The sequence below is a fragment of the Portunus trituberculatus genome, chromosome 41 (genome assembly GCF_017591435.1).
Source record: "Portunus trituberculatus isolate SZX2019 chromosome 41, ASM1759143v1, whole genome shotgun sequence".
Classification (NCBI taxonomy): domain Eukaryota; kingdom Metazoa; phylum Arthropoda; class Malacostraca; order Decapoda; family Portunidae; genus Portunus; species Portunus trituberculatus.
The window spans coordinates 20,177,401-20,196,385 of record NC_059295.1 but is presented as its reverse complement, the minus strand read 5'-3'; the positions used below and the strand labels follow the sequence as shown (position 1 = coordinate 20,196,385).

The following is an 18,985-nucleotide window of genomic DNA, read 5'->3' as shown; positions in this document are numbered from 1 at the left end:
GTAGGGAAATCATTAATGCTATTAATTAGTGATAAAACATTTGGTTTAGACAATTGGCTGCTGAGAGAGAAAGGTGGATATAATGGCTAAGAAAATGGCTGTCGTTATGCGAGAAGAATCCAAACATGTTGAGTCGCCGCGATCGAACTGAATTTAAGAACGCCAACATTCAATATTGTGTGATTTCTTTCTCTCTTTTGTATCGGATCGTCCTTAATGAGTCGTCCGTGAACTCCCTTCTTCCGGCGGCCTCCAAGGTGCGTGCCGCAGCCACCGCCTGGCTCGGGGCGCGGCCAACTCAGCGGCGCCTCCCTACGGCGTGAACCCATACAAGGCAAATCCGCGGCGTGAACTTCCTCAAGGAACAGTGGTGACCATTATGATGGTGATGGAAGAGTTTGAGCCGCGAATCGATACTCTCAGGATTCACGCCGCAGGCTGTCACCAGATGACTGATACTGGCTGAGCCTCGCAGCAGCGGAGCACCGCGGCGCGCACCACCCTGCTGCCCCACTCCGCCTCTCCCAGGACAACACAGCATCTCTCCGCGCACGTGAATGAACCTGGGAACTTTGATACAGTAGCCATTTCATTCACAATCAATGGCGTTGACAACCCTTTCTTTCTTAATGACAATGAGCAAAGAAATCATATAAATGCACTCAGATACTTACTCTCTTACTGTGGTCTGAATGTTCTCCGCCATTTTGCTCTCTCCATTACGCGATCGGTGACTGTCTCTCATGGCATGAAGCTGAGGGGCGGTTACTTTGCTTCCTGCAACGCTATGAACGTGGAGAAGCATCGTCACGAAAAGCAGCGATAAACAAAGGCTCGCTTAGCGCCTCTCTCACCACAGAAAACGCAAAACTCAAGAGTAGAACTGAACTAAAGCAAAGGATGAACCGCGCCGTCCAAAGTAATGAAACTCATTTGGAGAGAACTATTTCTCATGTTTCTAATCAATACAACTACATTTCTTGCTACTTTTGCTCCTGCCGCTTCAGTTATTACTGCTATTTCTACTTTTCTTCCTCTGCTGTTACTTCTACTAGTACTACTATTACTACTACTACTACTACTACTACTACTACTACTACTACTACTACTACTACTACTATTACTACTAATGTCCCCTACTGTCAATACTGCTATTACTGAAACGTCAGCAACAAAAATAACAATAACAATAACGAGAACAGTAATTACTATTGTTACTACTACTACTACTACTGCTGCTGCTGCTGCTGCTGCTGCTGCTGCTGCTGCTGCTGCTGCTGCTGCTGCTGCTGCTGCTGCTGCTGCTGCTGCTGCTGCTGCTGCTGCTGCTGCTGCTGCTGCTGCTGCAGCAGCAGCTGCAGCTGCTGCAACTGCAGCTGCTGCTGCAACTGCAACAACAACAACACTGCTGCTACTGCTGCTGCTGCTGCTGCTGCTGCTGCTGCTGCTGCTGCTGCTGCTGCTGCTGCTGCTACTACTACTGCTACTGCTACTGCTACTGCTGCTGCTGCTACTACTACTACTGTTAGTTCTGCGGCTGTTGTTGCTACTATCATTGATACCACTACTATTGTTACTTCTTCTGTAACTACTACTACTACCACTACTGCTGCTGCTGCTGCTGCTGCTGCTGCTGCTGCTGCTGCTGCTACTGCTGCTGCTGCTACTACTACTACTACTACTACCACCACCACCACCATCACTTATACTTGAGCTGCCGCTACTCCTGCTACTGATGTTGTTGTTGATGTTGCTACTGATGCTATTGCTGTTAATACTAATGATTTTATTACTATTATTACTTCTATTACTACTGCTCCTGTCACTACTGCTATTATTACTTTTTTTTCTGTTATTGCTTCTACTACTACTGCTACTACTATTGCTGCTGCTGTTATTATTCCTTCTAATGTTCTTGCTGCTTCAAATACTGTTACTACTACTACTACTACTACTACTGCCACTACTACTACTACTACTGCTGCTGCTACTGCTGCTGCTGCTGCTACTACTGCTGCTACTACTGCTGCTGCTGCTGCTGCTGCTGCTGCTACTGCTGCTGCTGCTGCTGCTGCTGCTGCTACTGCTGCTACTACTACTACTGCTGCTGCTGCTGCTGCTGCTGCTGCTGCTGCTGCTGCTGCTGCTGCTGCTGCTGCTGCTGCTGCTGCTGCTGCTGCTGCTACTTACTACTGCTATTAGTACTACTGCTGCTACTCTAGCTGCTGCATCTACTTCAGGCTGCCGGGATTAGGAGCGGAGGTCACTAATACGTGGATGGGGGCTAGCCAATGCTGTGCCATAAACCATGATAGGCAGACATGCACTAGCTAGCGAGGAAAGACTGAATCCAGAGAGTTACCATGTGTGCGACGCCTAGCACGCCGTCTTGTGAGGGCCTAAGGGGACTGAACCAACTTAGGGTCTACAGCCTACAATGGAAATAAGAGGAGATGAAGATAGTGACAGTTGAAAGTAGAAAAAAAGAAAAAAAATAGGAAAGAAAAAATCATTATGTGATTACTACATCTAGTGTAAGCTGACTGACTGACGAAGGGGAATGTATGGTACTGGTGACTTGTTCTTTTCGTAACCTTCTGGAAAAGTTTGGTTAGTGATGATTAACCTGTGGTCCGTCAGTCAGCTCGTGTCGTAATCTTGGCAAGGTGTGTGAGTAGCTTTAAATATAGTTTTGGGAGAAAAGCACGCACAAATCAGACAAATAATTTAAACACAAATTGACAGAGCGCACTTGATTCACAGTGGAGCCATGTACGTGTGGACTAACTCACAAAGCAGTGAGGGGCAAGTCTCAGATATTTGTGAATACAACAATATGGCGGAGGCGGGGCGGGAGGGGGAGGAGGGAGACAGAGCGCCGCCGTCTCTCACCACCCGCCCTGAAAGCCTCGCCCAACAGCTACTACTTGTGAATATCTTAGGTTGGTGTGATAAGAAAACTAAAGATTTGTGTTTTGGGGAGCCGAGGTATTTCCTTAAGGGACATTTTAGTGGGCCTGGAGACCATGACTAAGCCCCATAACAGTGCAGGTCACCCATAACTCCACTTGGCATCAGGGTCTGCTCTGGGGCAGAGCATTACTGGGTCTGTCATGAGGTGTGACGGAGGATAGTTCCGGAAGAGTGACAGGGGGAGGGAAAGTGTAGCTCGACCTTATTATTTGCTTCAACTCTCAGACTCTTGACTCTAAGATTACCTCTAAGCTAATCGGCAAGATCTCAAGGGAAGGGGACTTTCTGGACTCTTCATTGGGATTGACTGGGCATAAACTTATGGCAGTAGTACCATTAGAGGGACAGTGGGTATCGTTTTTCCTCGACCTCTGTGCGGTGTCTGTGCCTGTGGTGTGTTTCCAATGCCAAGTCTTACGTTAACTAGTCTAGCCTGCACCAAACTACCAGATGTAGAAGCTGGAGTTGTCAAAAAGTTCTCTGTGAGTCGTGTATGATTAGAAAACGAAATAATTACATTTGGCTGGATATATTCACGTGAAGCATTAGTATTGAAAGATTATTTATTGGCGTGAAACACTAAATTCATATATATATATATATATATATATATATATATATATATATATATATATATATATATATATATATATATATATATATATATATATATATATATATATATATATATACATATATATATATATATATATATATATATATATATATATATATATATATATATATATATATATATATATATATATATATATATATATATATATATATATATATATATATACATAGACACTCGACCTTCCAAACAACGGACCTCCCATCAACGGATTTCGGAAACTGCGGACAAATTCTGGAGTCCGGTTTAATTTACGAGCGAATATTAAAATGAGCGCGATTGTCCGTTCCCGGCAAATTATTGTCCGGTAGGTGGCGGGTCGGTAGCGTCATCAGCTGTTGGCCGCCATGTTTAATCTTCAGTCCGTGCGTTTTCAACCAACAGCGAACATTGTCCAGTGCTTACCACGGCTTTTTTATGCATTTGTACCCTTTCCAGGAGTGCTTAACCTATCCAAAATGCCTCCTAAACCTAATAAACCAGTGAAGCGTAATCGAAAGGCTCTTCCAAAGAATGCTAAGCTTCAACTAATACGAAAATTAGAAAATTTTACGTATTTTATGTACATTTTATACATTTTTTTACGTACTTTTGCAAAGAACGGACTTTTGTAATCTACGGACAGGGTCGTGCACGCATTTGTCCGTTGTTTCGAGGGTCGAGTGTATATATATATATATATATATATATATATATATATATATATATATATATATATATATATATATATATATATATATATATATATATATATATATATATATATATATATACACACACACACACACACACACACACACACACACACACACACACACACACACACACACACACACACACACACATATATATATATATATATATATATATATATATATATATATATATATATATATATATATATATATATATTTACGCGCTTTTTAGTTGAATGGTTTACGTGTTTCTTCACAGAAAACTTTGTTGACTATTGACACATCATATACTATGAGGTAATAACTTCAGATCTTCTTATCTTTAGGCCTATATATGTGACAGAAGTTGTTAGGCTTAAGCAATGATTCACTTTCCAGACCCTGACTTCTTATTTGTAAATTTAGTAAGAATAAAATAGAATAACATTCTATCTAAAGAAAACATATGTGAATTTTGTAATCTAGATATTTTCGAGAAATAGGAATTTTGTGACAAAGGGATCATGGAAATTCCTCACAGTAACAATAATGCCTTAAATTTATAATGAATGAACTTGTGTGAGGCTCCGGAATGTTTTGTTGGAGGCAAGCATGAAGTGATCAACTCCCTGTGGGTCTCCATCAAAGCCTCTGAGACTCGGAGGCTTTGATAAGTGTCCCAGTAAAGCAAATCAAAGGATTGTATCAACATAAAGTAAACAACCTGATGAGTCATGCTTTTGTGAACTAAATATTATATTAATGTTATCCATATTACTTACATAGTGATTTGAATGTTGGTGTTCTTAAAAAAATCATTATTATGGATTGTGAAATATTAGTGAGTGACTGGTTTTATCACTATATCTTTCTGCAGAACCCAACATGCTAAATACAGTTTGGTAGCCAGCAAACTGTCTCAAGGCCACGGTGTGGTTCAGTCACCCTGAACTTTTCAGCTCAAACAACCTGACAACAACTCCTACACCTTAGGCCAGGGTTCTGGAAAGTGTACATTTTCTGAAAAAAGCTGAAAAGAGAGATGTATATATCTTCCAAGGCTTAGCTTAAGAGGGTTGGTTATGAGGCCAAACTTTAAGGACATTCTATCTACGCCTCAAATAGTTGAAGCCATTAGTTAAAAGACACACACACACACACATATACACACTGATTAGCCTGTAACTGAAGAAAACACAATAACTATAGCTAGGTTAAAATTCCAAAGCTAGAAAGAATAACCAGTAATTTAGGTCCTAGACTGCCTGACTGAAAGGGAGCAGTGAAGGTTTTTTGGCGAAACTGAGGGCGAAAGAGTGAAGGAGATAGAGCGGAGGTGTCCGTGAGGCGGTGGCTGAGAAGCCCAATAATGTGATAAGTACAGAATAGTGACCATAACAAACTCTTCAAGTGGTGGGGGGTGGGGTGGTGGTAGTGGTGGTGCTGAAAGACTCAAGAAGGCCAATAGTGAGTGAGTGAGTTGTAAAAAATGCAGTTGCCGACGGTGACAAAAAGCCAAAAAAGAGTTGTGGCCGAGACACGCGTGAGGTGGTGTTGGTGATAACAGTGGTGGTGGTGATGGTGTTAATTATGATTAGTGGCAGCTTCAAGAACCAGTGGTGGCAACAGTGATACAGAAACATGGTGGAGTTGAGAGCCTAGAGAGTGCGTGACAGAACAAGGTGGAGGGTGGGGGGCATCTCCTTCGAGGCTCGTTGGGGGAATTGGGGGTAAACTACCAACACCATAAGACTGAGGCAGTTATAGCAGTTTCTCCCCCGCGTTATATAAGAAAAAGCTCTCCCAAAAAAAGAAAAAAGTCGGGAGGCTCATTTTGAAAATTTATACTTGAAGACCAAAAAAGTGGAGGATGAGGGGAGACTTTGAAAAGACATTATAGGTGAGCTTGACGAAGGAGCTTATCGGAAGTATAATAATATATACGAGTAGTAATATCTTAGCCATGCATTTGCAGAAGACACTAATATTTCTCGGGCTTGATAGTTAATGGCCAAAAATAGAGACAACTTCAGTGTGCAAATGGCATGAGTGAAGATCCTGACTGGTGGGTGGTAAGGGGGGGCGGGGGGCCGGTGCCTTGTGAGGAGCTTGTGTGTGAGCGCCGCTTGTTGCACCACCTCCGGGAGTCACAAGTCATCCGCACTGCCTCCCACTGCTCCTGCCCTCGGTTTTCACCTTCAGAATTACTCTAACACAGGGAGGTTGTAACTCGGGGCGTTATCCGAACACGTGGTGGAACATCATCACAATAAGAGTTGTCAGTCGGTTGTTCTATGCCGCTTTCTTTGGCTACTCAGGTGAGGGACACTGTTAGGAAGTAGGTCACGTGGGCTAGCTGGCTGGTTGGTTGGCTGGCTGTGTGTGTGTGTTTATGTGTGTGTGTGTGTGTGTGTGTGTGTGTGTGTGTGTGTGTGTGTGTGTGTGTGATTGTGTATTTATTGTAGTGACGTTTGTGTTATTAGTGTTTTAGTTGTTGTTGTTGTTGTTATATGCTAATGATTTATAGTTTTATTCATTTATTTATTTTCTTTCCTCAGTTTTAAATGTTGTCTACCATTCTATGCCCACGAGTGTGTCACGTGTCGTGCGCTTAGAAGTAAACATAACAGTGGCAATAATCATCATGTTTCATCGCACAAGAGGGATCACGGTATTATCTTCTTACTACAAACAAACGGCAGAAGTTAATTAATAATGTAGGTAATTGCAACGAAAATCAAAGTTAAGTAGCAATTACTGAAATGTACACACACAAAAGCTCTCGATTGTCTCCATCACACGTCAAGCTTGATTACAATTGTACGATAGCTGAGTGAGAGACACCTGTGTGCCGCTGCCGCCGTCGGGCCTAAAGGTGATGGCGCCGCACCCTCTCGGACGTGTGAGGGAGGCGGAGATGACGAGGTGCCTTCCCGCTCACTCCCAGAGATATAAAAAAATCTTTTTCCTCGTTTTCTTTGAGGAGCAGCAGGGAGGGACTACTATTTATCCGCCCGGTGCCGTGTCTCCCTTTTGTTTGCTCTCACATTCCTCACCGGACTAATGAAAAACCCGAGCCCGGCGTGGCCTTGGAGCTCCGAATTTGACATCTTATATTGTTCATTATAACGGATTCGTGCCTCGCCGCGGCTCAGATGAGGCGTGGCGCTTTCATCGCTTATCACTCAAGGTTAATGAGACTCATGTTGGAAAAGTTACACTTGTTTTCTTCGTCTGTCCTCACATTTTTTTGTTCTTTGTAGCCACGCTTATTGTCGCGCTACACCGGAGTGACCAGATAAATCCTCGCAAGTGTTCTGTTTCTTTTATCAGAAGGAGGGCACCGATGTCGCTTGGCTTTAACGATAATGAATTCATAGTTATTGATTTCACTTTCTCCGTTTTGCAGGCGACAAAGACCTTTGTTAGGCTGTATCCCGGAATCTGTCTTGCTATTACGTCACAACAACACGGTCATATGGAACTCTCGTGAGCATGACCATCGCCTGAATCTCCTAAGCAGCGAACACAAACCTGAGTACGTCGCATCAGTCAGTGAATCACACAAGACCAGGAAATGGTGAGGCCGCCAACACTCGCTGTCGGTAGAGCCATGAGGCTGCTGTTGCTGCTGCTGCTGCTGCTGCTGCTGCTGTTGCTGCTGCTGTACAAATTACGGTGAAACATTCAACATGAAGTACGTGATGCAAGTGAACGTTTAGAACAACAAGTGTCTCAGTAATTACAGTGACCACTCTACACTGCTGGCTAATTGTTGGTGCATCAACAGAGGTGCTTTGGTCTGGTGAGCAGTGAACGACTGTCCCACTTACCCAAGGAAACGACACTTTTATTGGCAGCAGGTAGGCGCCGCGCTGGGGGCATAAGTAACATCAGCATCAACATTCTGGCAAATCACTCTGAGAAAAATAATATGTAAAGAGTAATATCATGAACAATTACAATGGCTATTATCAATTTCTACACAATGTAGTTCCTTTCTCAGAGCAACAAAGCCGTTCACGAGTCTGACGAAAGCCGGTGGTATTGACTGGAGTGAAAGCAAGACATATATGCATTACGACACCCATGAGTTGTGTCACAGGTGTGCGAGGGAAGGCGAGGGAGACGAGAGGTGGAGCTCTGAGCCCCTCCGGATTATTAGATAGCTTGGCTAGACGCGCCTGACCTTGAGCTGAGTTGTGAAACACGCTAATCCGCCATAAATTATTACCTGGTGTTTTCATATATTCCTGTGAGCGTGTGTGTGGGGAAGGCGGGCAAGAGCAAAACGCTGAAACAGTATTGTATTGCCCTCTTTTTTGTGTATATATGAGAGAGAGAGAGAGAGAGAGAGAGAGAGAGAGAGAGAGAGAGAGAGAGAGAGAGAGAATGTACGTGTACGCATATACATGAGTATTGATATGGTATAGCGGATTACGTTGGCTTTCCAGAACACAGACACGCAGCAGAGTTAAAGAGCGATAGACAGAGACCTGTTACTGTTACCTTGCTTTAATCTCACGTCCAATTGAAGTCTTAACGCTGCCAACGGGAACAAGTACTGCGTGGGAACAAAGGGAGCTTGTGATACCAGTAGATATGTGTGTGAGGCTCGGTTGTCGCCTCCCTTGTGGACTGGCTAAGTTACTACACGGGACGGACTAAGTGAAACAAACCCAGTGTGATTTAACGCGTCCGCTGCCAATGTCTCGTCGTCCACAGTTGTTTCATGTCCACTCGTTCAGTTAAAGAAAAAACCCGCTGCAGTGTTGTCTTGTGTTGTTTCAGTTATTTGCTCATGTAACGGCCTGTCGCTTTCTCCAAAGATTTTGTTTTTCCTCGATGTTTTTAAGGAGTTACTGTTTTCATATTTTCGCTTTTTTTGTAGTGTACGTGTTTCATGTTTTGTGTCCACGTGTGTGTGTGTGTGTGTGTGTGTGTGTGTGTGTGTGTGTGTGTGTGTGTGTGTGTGTGTGTGTGTGTGTGTGTGTGTGTGGTGTTTAATTTGTGCCTGCGTGTATTGCTTGTCACAGTCGGTAAATTGTCAGTGGTTAGAGTTGAATAGTTGTAACCACCTGTATTTTGTGTGTGTGTGTGTGTGTGTGTGTGTGTGTGTGTGTGTGTGTGTGTGTGTGTGTGTGTGTGTGTGTGTGTGTGCGCGCCGCTGGACCATACTTCCTAAGGGTTACAAGCCGAACAGAAATTTTGTTTGAACCATTAGCTTTCTAATTTTTCAAAGAGTGATAATGATCAGGGCGGCAATTTATCGTTAATGAGGAAAATTGCTAGTCTTTTTTAAAAATTTTTGTGTCTTTCTTTGACGCCGCGAAGATTCTTATAATTCCAATCTTGCGGACTTGCCGAGTGAAGTGAACAGGGCTAGACTGGACTCTTTACTGAGAAATCGACTGGACAACTGAGCATCGTGATAGTGACTGTTAGGTAAGGACAGGTCTGCCTCATGCCTTTTTGCCCACCTGGTATGACTTTCCCCCAAACCTTCGGCCACAGCAGGTAATGGTGAAGTTGGTGTGGCTGGAGAGTGAGGGGCTCCGACTCTGGGGTGGCGAGGCGCTGCCCGGCCTGTTGGGCTGACCGTTGTACGGCACCTCCAGCTCCACGAACTCTCGGTCCTGCGGGAAGGGCGAGGCGTTAGGACTTAAAGACATAGGTGTGGGAAGTGAGGATAAAAGGAAACAAAGCTGGCGTACGGAAATAAGTGCATTTCTACACTATACGGGACTGTGATAATATTATCAATATATTAAACATTAAACATATATAGATGTGACAATTATGATATCATTTTTTAGAATGCAGCAATAATATGATGCTATGAAAACTAGACAGTGCGAAAATATTTGTTTCCTGTTATTTTCCTTGAATTGAAAAAACTATTAAAGAAAAATTTGTGACATGTTCATATATTAAATTCTTTCTTATAATTCTAGTTACATATTAGAAGAGAAACCAAAATTATTATATATATATATATATATATATATATATATATATATATATATATATATATATATATATATATATATATATATATATATATATATATATATATATATATATATATATATATATATATATATATATATATATATATATATATATATATATATATATATATATATATATATATATATATATATTTCCTGAATAAGAGACAAACTACTAATCCAGATATTTAGATAGGAAACACTAAACTAAGAAACTGTCAAATTGTGCCTTCTATTGCAACAAACCGTCGCATGAACATTGTACACGCTGTAGAAAAGAAAAGAAAATACTTAAGCTAAAAAAAACAAGATTTTCTTAGAGTGCTTTACAGAGGATGGAAGTAAGAAGTGTTTTCTGTCTCTTTTCGTGCACTGTGGTTTTGGGACATCTTTCCAACGTAACAATACATAACCATACACTCACAAAGATATCCCATAAATAAAATCCACAGCCTTGAAATGAGTCTTTGTAATGAAAACAATAAAACAAACATATTCTTTATCTTTACAGTGTACTATTTTCACCTTTCCATGTATACTAAGGGCTAAACTTCTTCTCTGTTTCCCTGGAGTCAAAGGTTGGCGCCATGTATGAATCTTTTCCAGTTGTTTCTGTCCCTTTCCCTTTCACCTCCTCTGTGACTCTCTTCCATTACAGTCCCACCACATTGTCAACCCTCCACCTCACTCATGTCTCTCCTTCGATCTCGTTCCTTCAACTAAGTTATTTCTTATTTGGGTTTGGTCTTCCCTTTTTCCTAAGCTGCACAACACAAATTCCCAGAGACACTCTTAGACAAAAAAAGGAGAGTCGTTGAATTGAATCTCAGGCACCGTCTAGATCATGAGGAACCCGCTCAGATATCGGACACCTTCACGATCATTCTTCATGGCCTATACTGAGGAGCTACGGGGATGTATTGAGGGTCAGTGGGTGCCAGAAAGGCTGCCCACGTCCTCGTCTCTGGTGTCCCGGCTCGGAGCGTGACTCTCCCGCCTCCTCCCTCGGGTCCTGCCACACACGGTCGATATACTAGTGTGTATCCAGACTCTGCTACATCCCCGCACGCTACCTTCCTCCTCCTCCTCCTCCTCCTCCTCCTCCTTCGCCACGTCCTTCACTCTCTTCCTTTTGCTCCATCGCCACAACTTCCTTCTCCTCCTCCTCCTTTGCTTTCTCTCTTTCATTTTCTCTTACTCTTTCTTTGCTGTTTACTTAATTTTTCTTTCTATCTCTTTCTCTCTTCCTCCTTCGTAATTTTCTTCACTTCTTGCTTTTTCTTCTTCGTCACCTCTTTCTTCTATACTCCTTTACTTCATTCCCTTTATTTCCTTTTCTTACTCCTTTGCCGTCTACTTCACTTTATTTGATTCGTCTTTTATCTCTACGTCTTCCACTTCCTTCTCCTTCAATTTCGCTAACTCCTACGTTTTCTTCTACTCCTTCCCCTCGTCCATCTCCTTCGCTTCTTTCTCCTCCTTCACAACCTTCTCATTTCCTCCTCCAGCTCCTCCTTCTTCTTTTACTTCTTCTACTTCACTTTCTTTTCTTTCCTCTTCCTTTTTCTCCTCTTCCTTCAAATTCTTCAGTTCCTTCTACTATTTCTCCTTTTCTTCTTATTTATCTTCCTTTTCTTCCTTTGGCTCTCTTTTATCTATCACTTTTTCTTTTACTTGTTCTACTTTTCCTCTTTTCACTTAATTTGCTTTCTTTTTCTTTTTTTTCTTTTCCTTTCTTTCTTATCTCTGTTTTCCTGTTTTTATATGATTTTTTTTCTATTGATTCTTGTTTTTTTTATCTTTTATTCTTTACTACTTTGTTTTCTTCCTCCTCGTCCTCTCTCTCTCTCTCTCTCTCTCTCTCTCTCTCTCTCTCTCTCTCTCTCTCTCTCTCTCTCTCTCTCTCTCTCTCTCTCTCTCTCTCTCTCTCTCTCTCTCTCTCTCTCTCTCTCTCTCTCTCTCTCTCTTTCTCTCTTCTTTTCTTTTCTTAGTCTTCCTCCTCCTCCTCCTCCTCCTCCTCCTCCTCCTCCTCCTCCTCCTCCTCCTCCTCCTCCTCCTCCTTTCTTTTCTTCCTTTCTCCTTATTTATCAGTTGTCCTCTTTTTTTCGCTTTCTTATTATCTTCCTTTTTCCTCTTTCCTTAACTCCTCCTCCTCCTCCTCCTCCTCCTTCTCCTCCTCCTCCTCCTCCTCCTCCTCCTCCTCCTCCTCCTCCTCCTCCTCCTCCTCCTCCTCCTTTTCCTCCTCCTCCTCCTCCTCCTCCTCCTCCTCCTCCTCCTCCTCCTCCTCCTCCTCCTCCTCCTCCTCCTCCTCCTCCTCCTCCTCCCGCTCTGAAATTATTAGTGCTGGGACGCCGTCAGTAGCACCGCACCTCTGCACCATCCTACACCTGCAGCAGACTTTCCCAGCACGCCACCTCCACCACCATCACCACCACCACCACCACCACCACCACCACCACCACCACCAGGACTAACATCAATGCTGCTTTCTTAATTTTCGTCATACTTATTATTATTATCATCATCATCATCATCATCATCATCATCATCATCATCATCGTGTTCATCATAGCTACACCACATCCTCACCATTTCTTTCTTTATTTTTTTGTTAATTGTCGGCCATACAACAATACCTCACCACAACCTCACCAGTTCCACCTTTCCTGTCTCGTTTTTCACCGCAGTTACTACTATTACTCGCGTCATAGTCAATACACCACCACCACCACCACCACCACCACCACCACCACCGCTACTACCACCGCTACTACTTCTACTATCAATACCAACAGTAATAACACCACCATCACCATAGACACACCTTGACCACATTACGTTATTCACCACAGCTGTACCACTATCACCACCAACATCACTAACCACTACCACCACCACCACCACTACTAATGCCACGTCCAAATACTGCCATCACCATAAACACGCCACCAGTTCACCACCACAAAGCTAACACCATCATTACACCTACACAACACAACACCACACCACCACCACTACCACCACCATTGGAACCTCTGGTGTTAACATGTCACCGTAATTTAGGGCAAAACTCAATGGTCAGAGGCAACACCGAGACATTGCTTTATTTTACTATAGCAGGGGAGGGCAGGCGAGGTTGATGGGTATATACATAATGGAACCAATGTATTTTTTTTGTGGGGACTAGCGCCTTTATGCAAGCCTTATGTAACCGGACGATTATCACAAGTGCTGTTTTATGGAGATTTCCTCACGTACTTGGGCCCTTTGGATGTTAACTATGGGCTCCTGTCAAGCTTAATGAAACGGTCTGGTGCAAGTTTTAAAAGTGTAATTTTTAAGACATCACTGACAGCTAAAGAAGTAATGTGCTGGTCAAATTTAGGGCGAGTGTGTGTGTGTGTGTGTGTGTGTGTGTGTGTGTGTGTGTGTGTGTGTGTGTGTGTGTGTGTGTGTGTGTGTGTGTGTGTGTGTGTGTGTGTGTGTGTGTTTTGTTTTGTTTTGTTTTTGGTAGTTTGTCGTGTATTTTCCCTTAAGCTTAGTGAAACTGTCTTAATTCCTTCAGTACCATGACGCTTTTCCATATTTATTCTGGTGACTATTTGGTGATTTTCTACAGCTTCAGAAACTTATGTGGGGATTAAAATAGTAAAAACTGTGGCCATTGATCTTCTGACTTCCATAGATTCTTCCTAATGTCAATAAAATTATCTAATCGTATGCAAATGTTACGGTAAAAATGTATCCCAGTATTGAAGGGCGTTAAATATTAAAGAATGATTTGGACGACAACTGATAGCACAAGGTAGTGATGGAGTAATTCAAGGCTAATTCCCATACATTGATTTCTTCTTAGTAGACTTTTGGGAGCGAAAATTAATGGGGATCTTTCTTTTCCATATTTATTTGTATTCTTGACCTTCTCCCTTGTGTATATAAGACAGAAGCTATTACTATTATCGTCATTAGCAGTTGCAGGCTTACCAGGGTTAATACATCCCCTTCTTGAGACACCATGCGTACATTACTAGCGATTTGGGTTCTATGTAATTTAACAAAGCGAGCAGACTACAGCAGGTAATGGTTTCAATGATATAGAAGCAATGGTCTATCAATAGCAATCGTATAGTTAGCACAACGCTCACACATCGTTCTTGTATGAAGTCTTTAGGGTATGAGTTCAAAGTTTGTGAGGGAGCGATCAAAGTACTGCTTACATTTCTTTCAAAGGTTACTATGCGCTGCTCCTTCCATCATTAGCAGTCGTAGGGTTAACACAGCGTCCCTTCCTGAGTCCTTTCTTTCATGTGGTTTTCGGGGCTAGGATTCAGTTCCTAAGTAAGCGTTAAAACTCCTGCTGGTGATTGTTTCAAAGGTTACTAAGCTATATTCCATCATTAACAGTCGTAAGGTTAATACAGCGTCCCTTCCTGATTCTTTTCCTGCATGTTAGGATTCATTATATAAGGGGTTAGAATTTATTGTATAAGAAAGCGTTAAAACTCGTGCTGGTGATTGTTTCAAAGGTCACTAAGCGGTTTCCCATCATTAGCAGTCGTAGAGTTAACACATCGTCCCTTCCTGAGTCTTTTCCTTCATGTGGTTCTCGGGGGTTAGGATTCATTATATAAGAAAGCGTTAAAACTCGTGCTGGTGATTGTTTCAAAGGTAACTAAGCGGCGTTATGTGAGAGGGCGGTGCAGGAGGGCTGGCTGGTCTCCCCCACTGCAGTCGTGATGCGTAACTCCGAGGTAGTAATTATTTTTGTTGGGTAAAGTTAGCAAGAGCGAAGGGTAAAAGCTGGAGAGAGAGAGAGAGAGAGAGAGAGAGAGAGAGAGAGAGAGAGAGAGAGAGAGAGAGAGAGAGAGAGAGAGAGAGAGAGAGAGAGAGAGAGAGAGAGAGAGAGAGAGAGAGAGAAGAGGGGAGTAAAGGGAAAAGTGTAAAGTAGTACCGTGGAAGTACATTATACCTTTTTTATTACTGCAGTTGTGATGCGTAACTCTAAGGTAGAACATTTCTCTCACTGTCGCCTTTTGCCTTTATGGTTGACGGGGAGTTAGAAGAGGCAAAGGTTGAAAAAAAAGAGCAAAATAAATAAGAGAGGAATATTATACAGAATTCAACGTGTGTAATATCATAATTTATTTTTCCTGTTTTTCTTTTCACTCATTGCTTTTAACTTTGCTGCATTGTTCACTTTACTTATCCTTTCCTTTCCCATTTTTCTTCTTCCTCATGTTTCGCTTCTAGATAATCTCCCCTTTATTTCACATCTCTCCTTATTCTTTCCTTTGATCTTTCTCACCCTTCGACTCTTCTGACTAAATCAAACTCCTCTCCATAATTTCCTCCCACCTTTTCCACACTTGTCCTTTTGAGTCTTAGCTTCCTTTGCCTCACACTCACTGTACTTCCTCTTGTCAACTCTTGTTGTATTTCACGCTTCCCCTGCACCCTTTCCTTTATCCCTTTTTTTCGCCCTTCCCTTCGAACTTCCCTTGAAATAATGAGGTGGCTGCTGACGGAGGGCGTAGTGGGGGGGGGAGAGGTAGCGCTGCCCTGTGGGAGTGAGTCAGCGTTGGACTTCCACAGGTTATATTAAATGAAGGCAAAAAAGGTGTATGTTCTGTTCTTCCTCACTGCTGGTCTGTTTTTCCGTGTTAATTCTTCGCCCAAGACAAGAGACAATATAAAGTGCATGAACTTGTATTGTGTCATGTTTGCGTGATGAAAGATAGTTATGAAATCCTGTTATTGATTGATTGGGCAAGACTATGAATAGGAATGATGGTGAATCTATTTTAGGCGCTGTTCTTCGTCACCGCTGTTATGTTTTTTCGTGTTAATTCTTCGCCCAGCTCAAGGCAAGAGACAATATAAAGTGCATGTTGATTTGATGATTAGAAGAAAGATTGGGAAAATTATTAATAGAGATGATGGTAGATTTTTTTTTTTTTTAGGTAAATGCGCTGTTCTTCCTCATCGCAGCTCTATTTTTTCCGTGTTAAAGGCTAAAAATAAGAGATAACATAAAGTGCATGGGTTTGGATTCTCCCAGTTTTTTGTGATGAAAGATATTTATGAGACAGTGTTATTATTAGTTTGAGGATTAGAAGAAAGATTGGACCAGATTATGGATGGCGATGGTAAGGTAGATCTTTTTTTTAACTACACATACATTCTTCACGCGAAACAGAAAACAAGGAAAAAAATGATAAAAAAAAAGACTCTTACTATCATCTTGGGAGTCTTTTTTTGACTATTATCTTTTTAGCTTGTTTAGGGACCGGTATCTTAGTGGGCTTTTTTTTTTTTAATCACAGTTTTTGTTACCCTTGGCCATTTTTTTCCTCTTACATAAAAAACAACAACAACAACAACAACTACAGGGACCTCCACCAGTCAGTCCAGTCCAGTAGTAGGAGTGGGATTGAATGCCTTTGTATCAGCACCAACTTTTGTATGTATTTCTTGTTTTTTTTTTTTTTTTACATTTTATTCTTGATGTAAATTGCTTTCTCTTTTTTTTTAAGTTTTGGTGAGAAATTCCTTTTTTTTCTATTTCATCCGCTGGTAATGACTAACCACTTCAGTACTGAACGGATTTTTACCTTGAATTTAGTGTATGATTAGGCGATTTTATTGATATTAGCTAGGGTCTATGGATGTCAAAAGATTAAAGGCCAGAGTCTTCACTATTCTAATCCCCTCATAAGTTTCTGAAGCTGTGTAAGGTCATCAAACAGTAAAATTGAAATAGAATGAATATAAAAGATTAGTCCTGGTACTGAAAGGGTTAAAATACCACGTTTTGTACCTCGATTCCCTTGTTGTTGTTTTCCTACGTTATTGGAGCAGTGGTGTGTCTGTGGAGGTGGCGTTGATGGTCTATGACTCTATGTGATGGTGGTAGAAGTGCTCGAATCGGTTCTGGTGTTGTTAATATAGCCGTATTCACCTTATCATGATGGTCGTGGCGTTGCTGGTATTTTTGTGTGATTTCCTACAGTTACTTTAATTCTGGCGATGTTGGTAGTGATAGTACCAAGAGAAGCCTTCAGTGCACTATCTTATGTTGGCACCTTACTATTGTGGTGATGTTAGCGATGTTGGTGGTGTATTTGTGGTGTTGGTGGGGGTTTGCTACAGTTAGTTTAATTTTTGTGCCGTTGGTGGCGCTAGTATTAAGACGAACCTCCTTCAAAGCACTTCGTTATGTTGGTACCGTGTTATTGTGGTGATGTTAGCGATGTTGGTGTTGTGTTTGTGGTGTTGGTGGGGTTTGCTACAGTTACTTTAATGTTGGCGATGTTGGTGGTGACACTATCAAGACAAACCTCCTTCAACACACTTTCTTATACTGATACTTTTCTATTGTGGTGGTGTGTTTGTGGTGTTGGTGGTGATAGTGTTGGCTCTTGGTGAGGCAAGCCTTCAATACACTTTTCTATGTTCCTTGTTATTGCCCACACCGCCTGCCTGCCCACTTGCCAAGATGTCCTTCCTTTAGTCTCGGGCTCTGCTTTGATTTTAAACGGAAAAGAGAGAACGAGCAAGAAAATACAGGGAAAGAAAATGCGGAAAGAAAAGGAAAAAGCAAATATTATTCTGATCTTTTCCTTTTATGCTTCGTTTTTTTTTTTATTATTGGTTTTTAACTGTGAGGTAAGAAGTAAAGAGAGGAGAAAGAAAAGGCACAAAGATATAAAGAAAGGAAAGAAGAAAGAAAGAAAAATAAAAAAAGTTTCTTGCTTTGATGGACACTTACTTGAAAATAATAACCTTCATTGAAAGAAGAGAAAAGAAGGAAAGAGGAGAGAATGAAGAAAAGCGAAAAAGATTAGAAAAAGTAATGAAAGGAATACAAAAATGAAAGAAGAAACAAGCCGGGACGAAGGAAATGAAAAAAAATAAAGAAAAGTATAAAAAAGTAAGCAAGAAACAAATATTTCCCAAGTGTTCTTTCCATTTTGCCTCGTAACACCAATAAAGATAATCATGAAGACCATTTAATCCCAAGCTGTTCATTTGCATTCTACTCAAGATAAAATTTTAATACCACGAAATAATCTCATAGAAGTGTGTGTGTGTGTGTGTGTGTGTGTGTGTGTGTGTGTGTGTGTGTGTGTGTGTGTGTGTGTGTGTGTGTGTGTGTGTGTGTGTGTGTGTGTGTGTGTGTGTGTTTCACTGTTTGTGTTTTCAGAGAGAGAGAGAGAGAGAGAGAGAGAGAGAGAGAGAGAGAGAGAGAGAGAGAGAGAGAGAGAGAGAGAGAGAGAGAGAGAGAGAGAGAGACACTGTGTGTGTGTGTGTGTGTGTGTGTGTGTGTGTGTGTGTGTGTGTGTGTGTGTGTGTGTGTGTGTGTGTGTGTGTGTGTGTGTGTGTGTGTGTGTGTGTGTGTGTGTGTGTGTATTCTCACTGAATGAACATATGAGCCCAACAGATCTTTTCTTGGCGCTTCAGGAGGTGTTCACTCGCTCCCTTGAAAGAATACACAGCAATACAAGCCAATATAACTCTGATCCACCAACACGTGTATAGGAGAACCGAGACGCGTCAGTGTTGGGAACGAACACATACACACCTTCAAACTCCCCACTCACTCACTCCCACACACGCCCACAACGCCTCCTCCACCTCAAAACCGTGTCATCGGCAGCTCAGCCTCGTAAATATTTGGGTGGACGAGTTCCTGG

General features: G+C 41.9%; 1 protein-coding gene across 4 annotated transcripts in view; it reads right to left on the bottom strand.

Moving 5' to 3' along the window:
* The window catches only part of LOC123516600 (potassium voltage-gated channel protein Shal-like), a 268,319-nt gene that overhangs the window by 3,872 nt on the left and 245,462 nt on the right, over positions 1-18,985 (bottom strand). Inside the window, exons 4-5 of one of the 4 annotated variants that reach the window (XM_045276135.1) lie at positions 9,762-9,917; positions 675-785 (exon numbers count right to left, since the gene is read on the bottom strand). In XM_045276135.1, coding sequence (XP_045132070.1) covers positions 720-785; positions 9,762-9,917 — 222 coding nt within the window. In that variant the 3' untranslated portion in view covers positions 675-719. Of the gene's footprint in view, positions 1-674; positions 786-2,362; positions 2,433-9,761; positions 9,918-18,985 lie in introns of all 4 variants that reach the window. The other 3 variants (XM_045276136.1, XM_045276137.1, XM_045276134.1) reach the window with 3 other exon arrangements.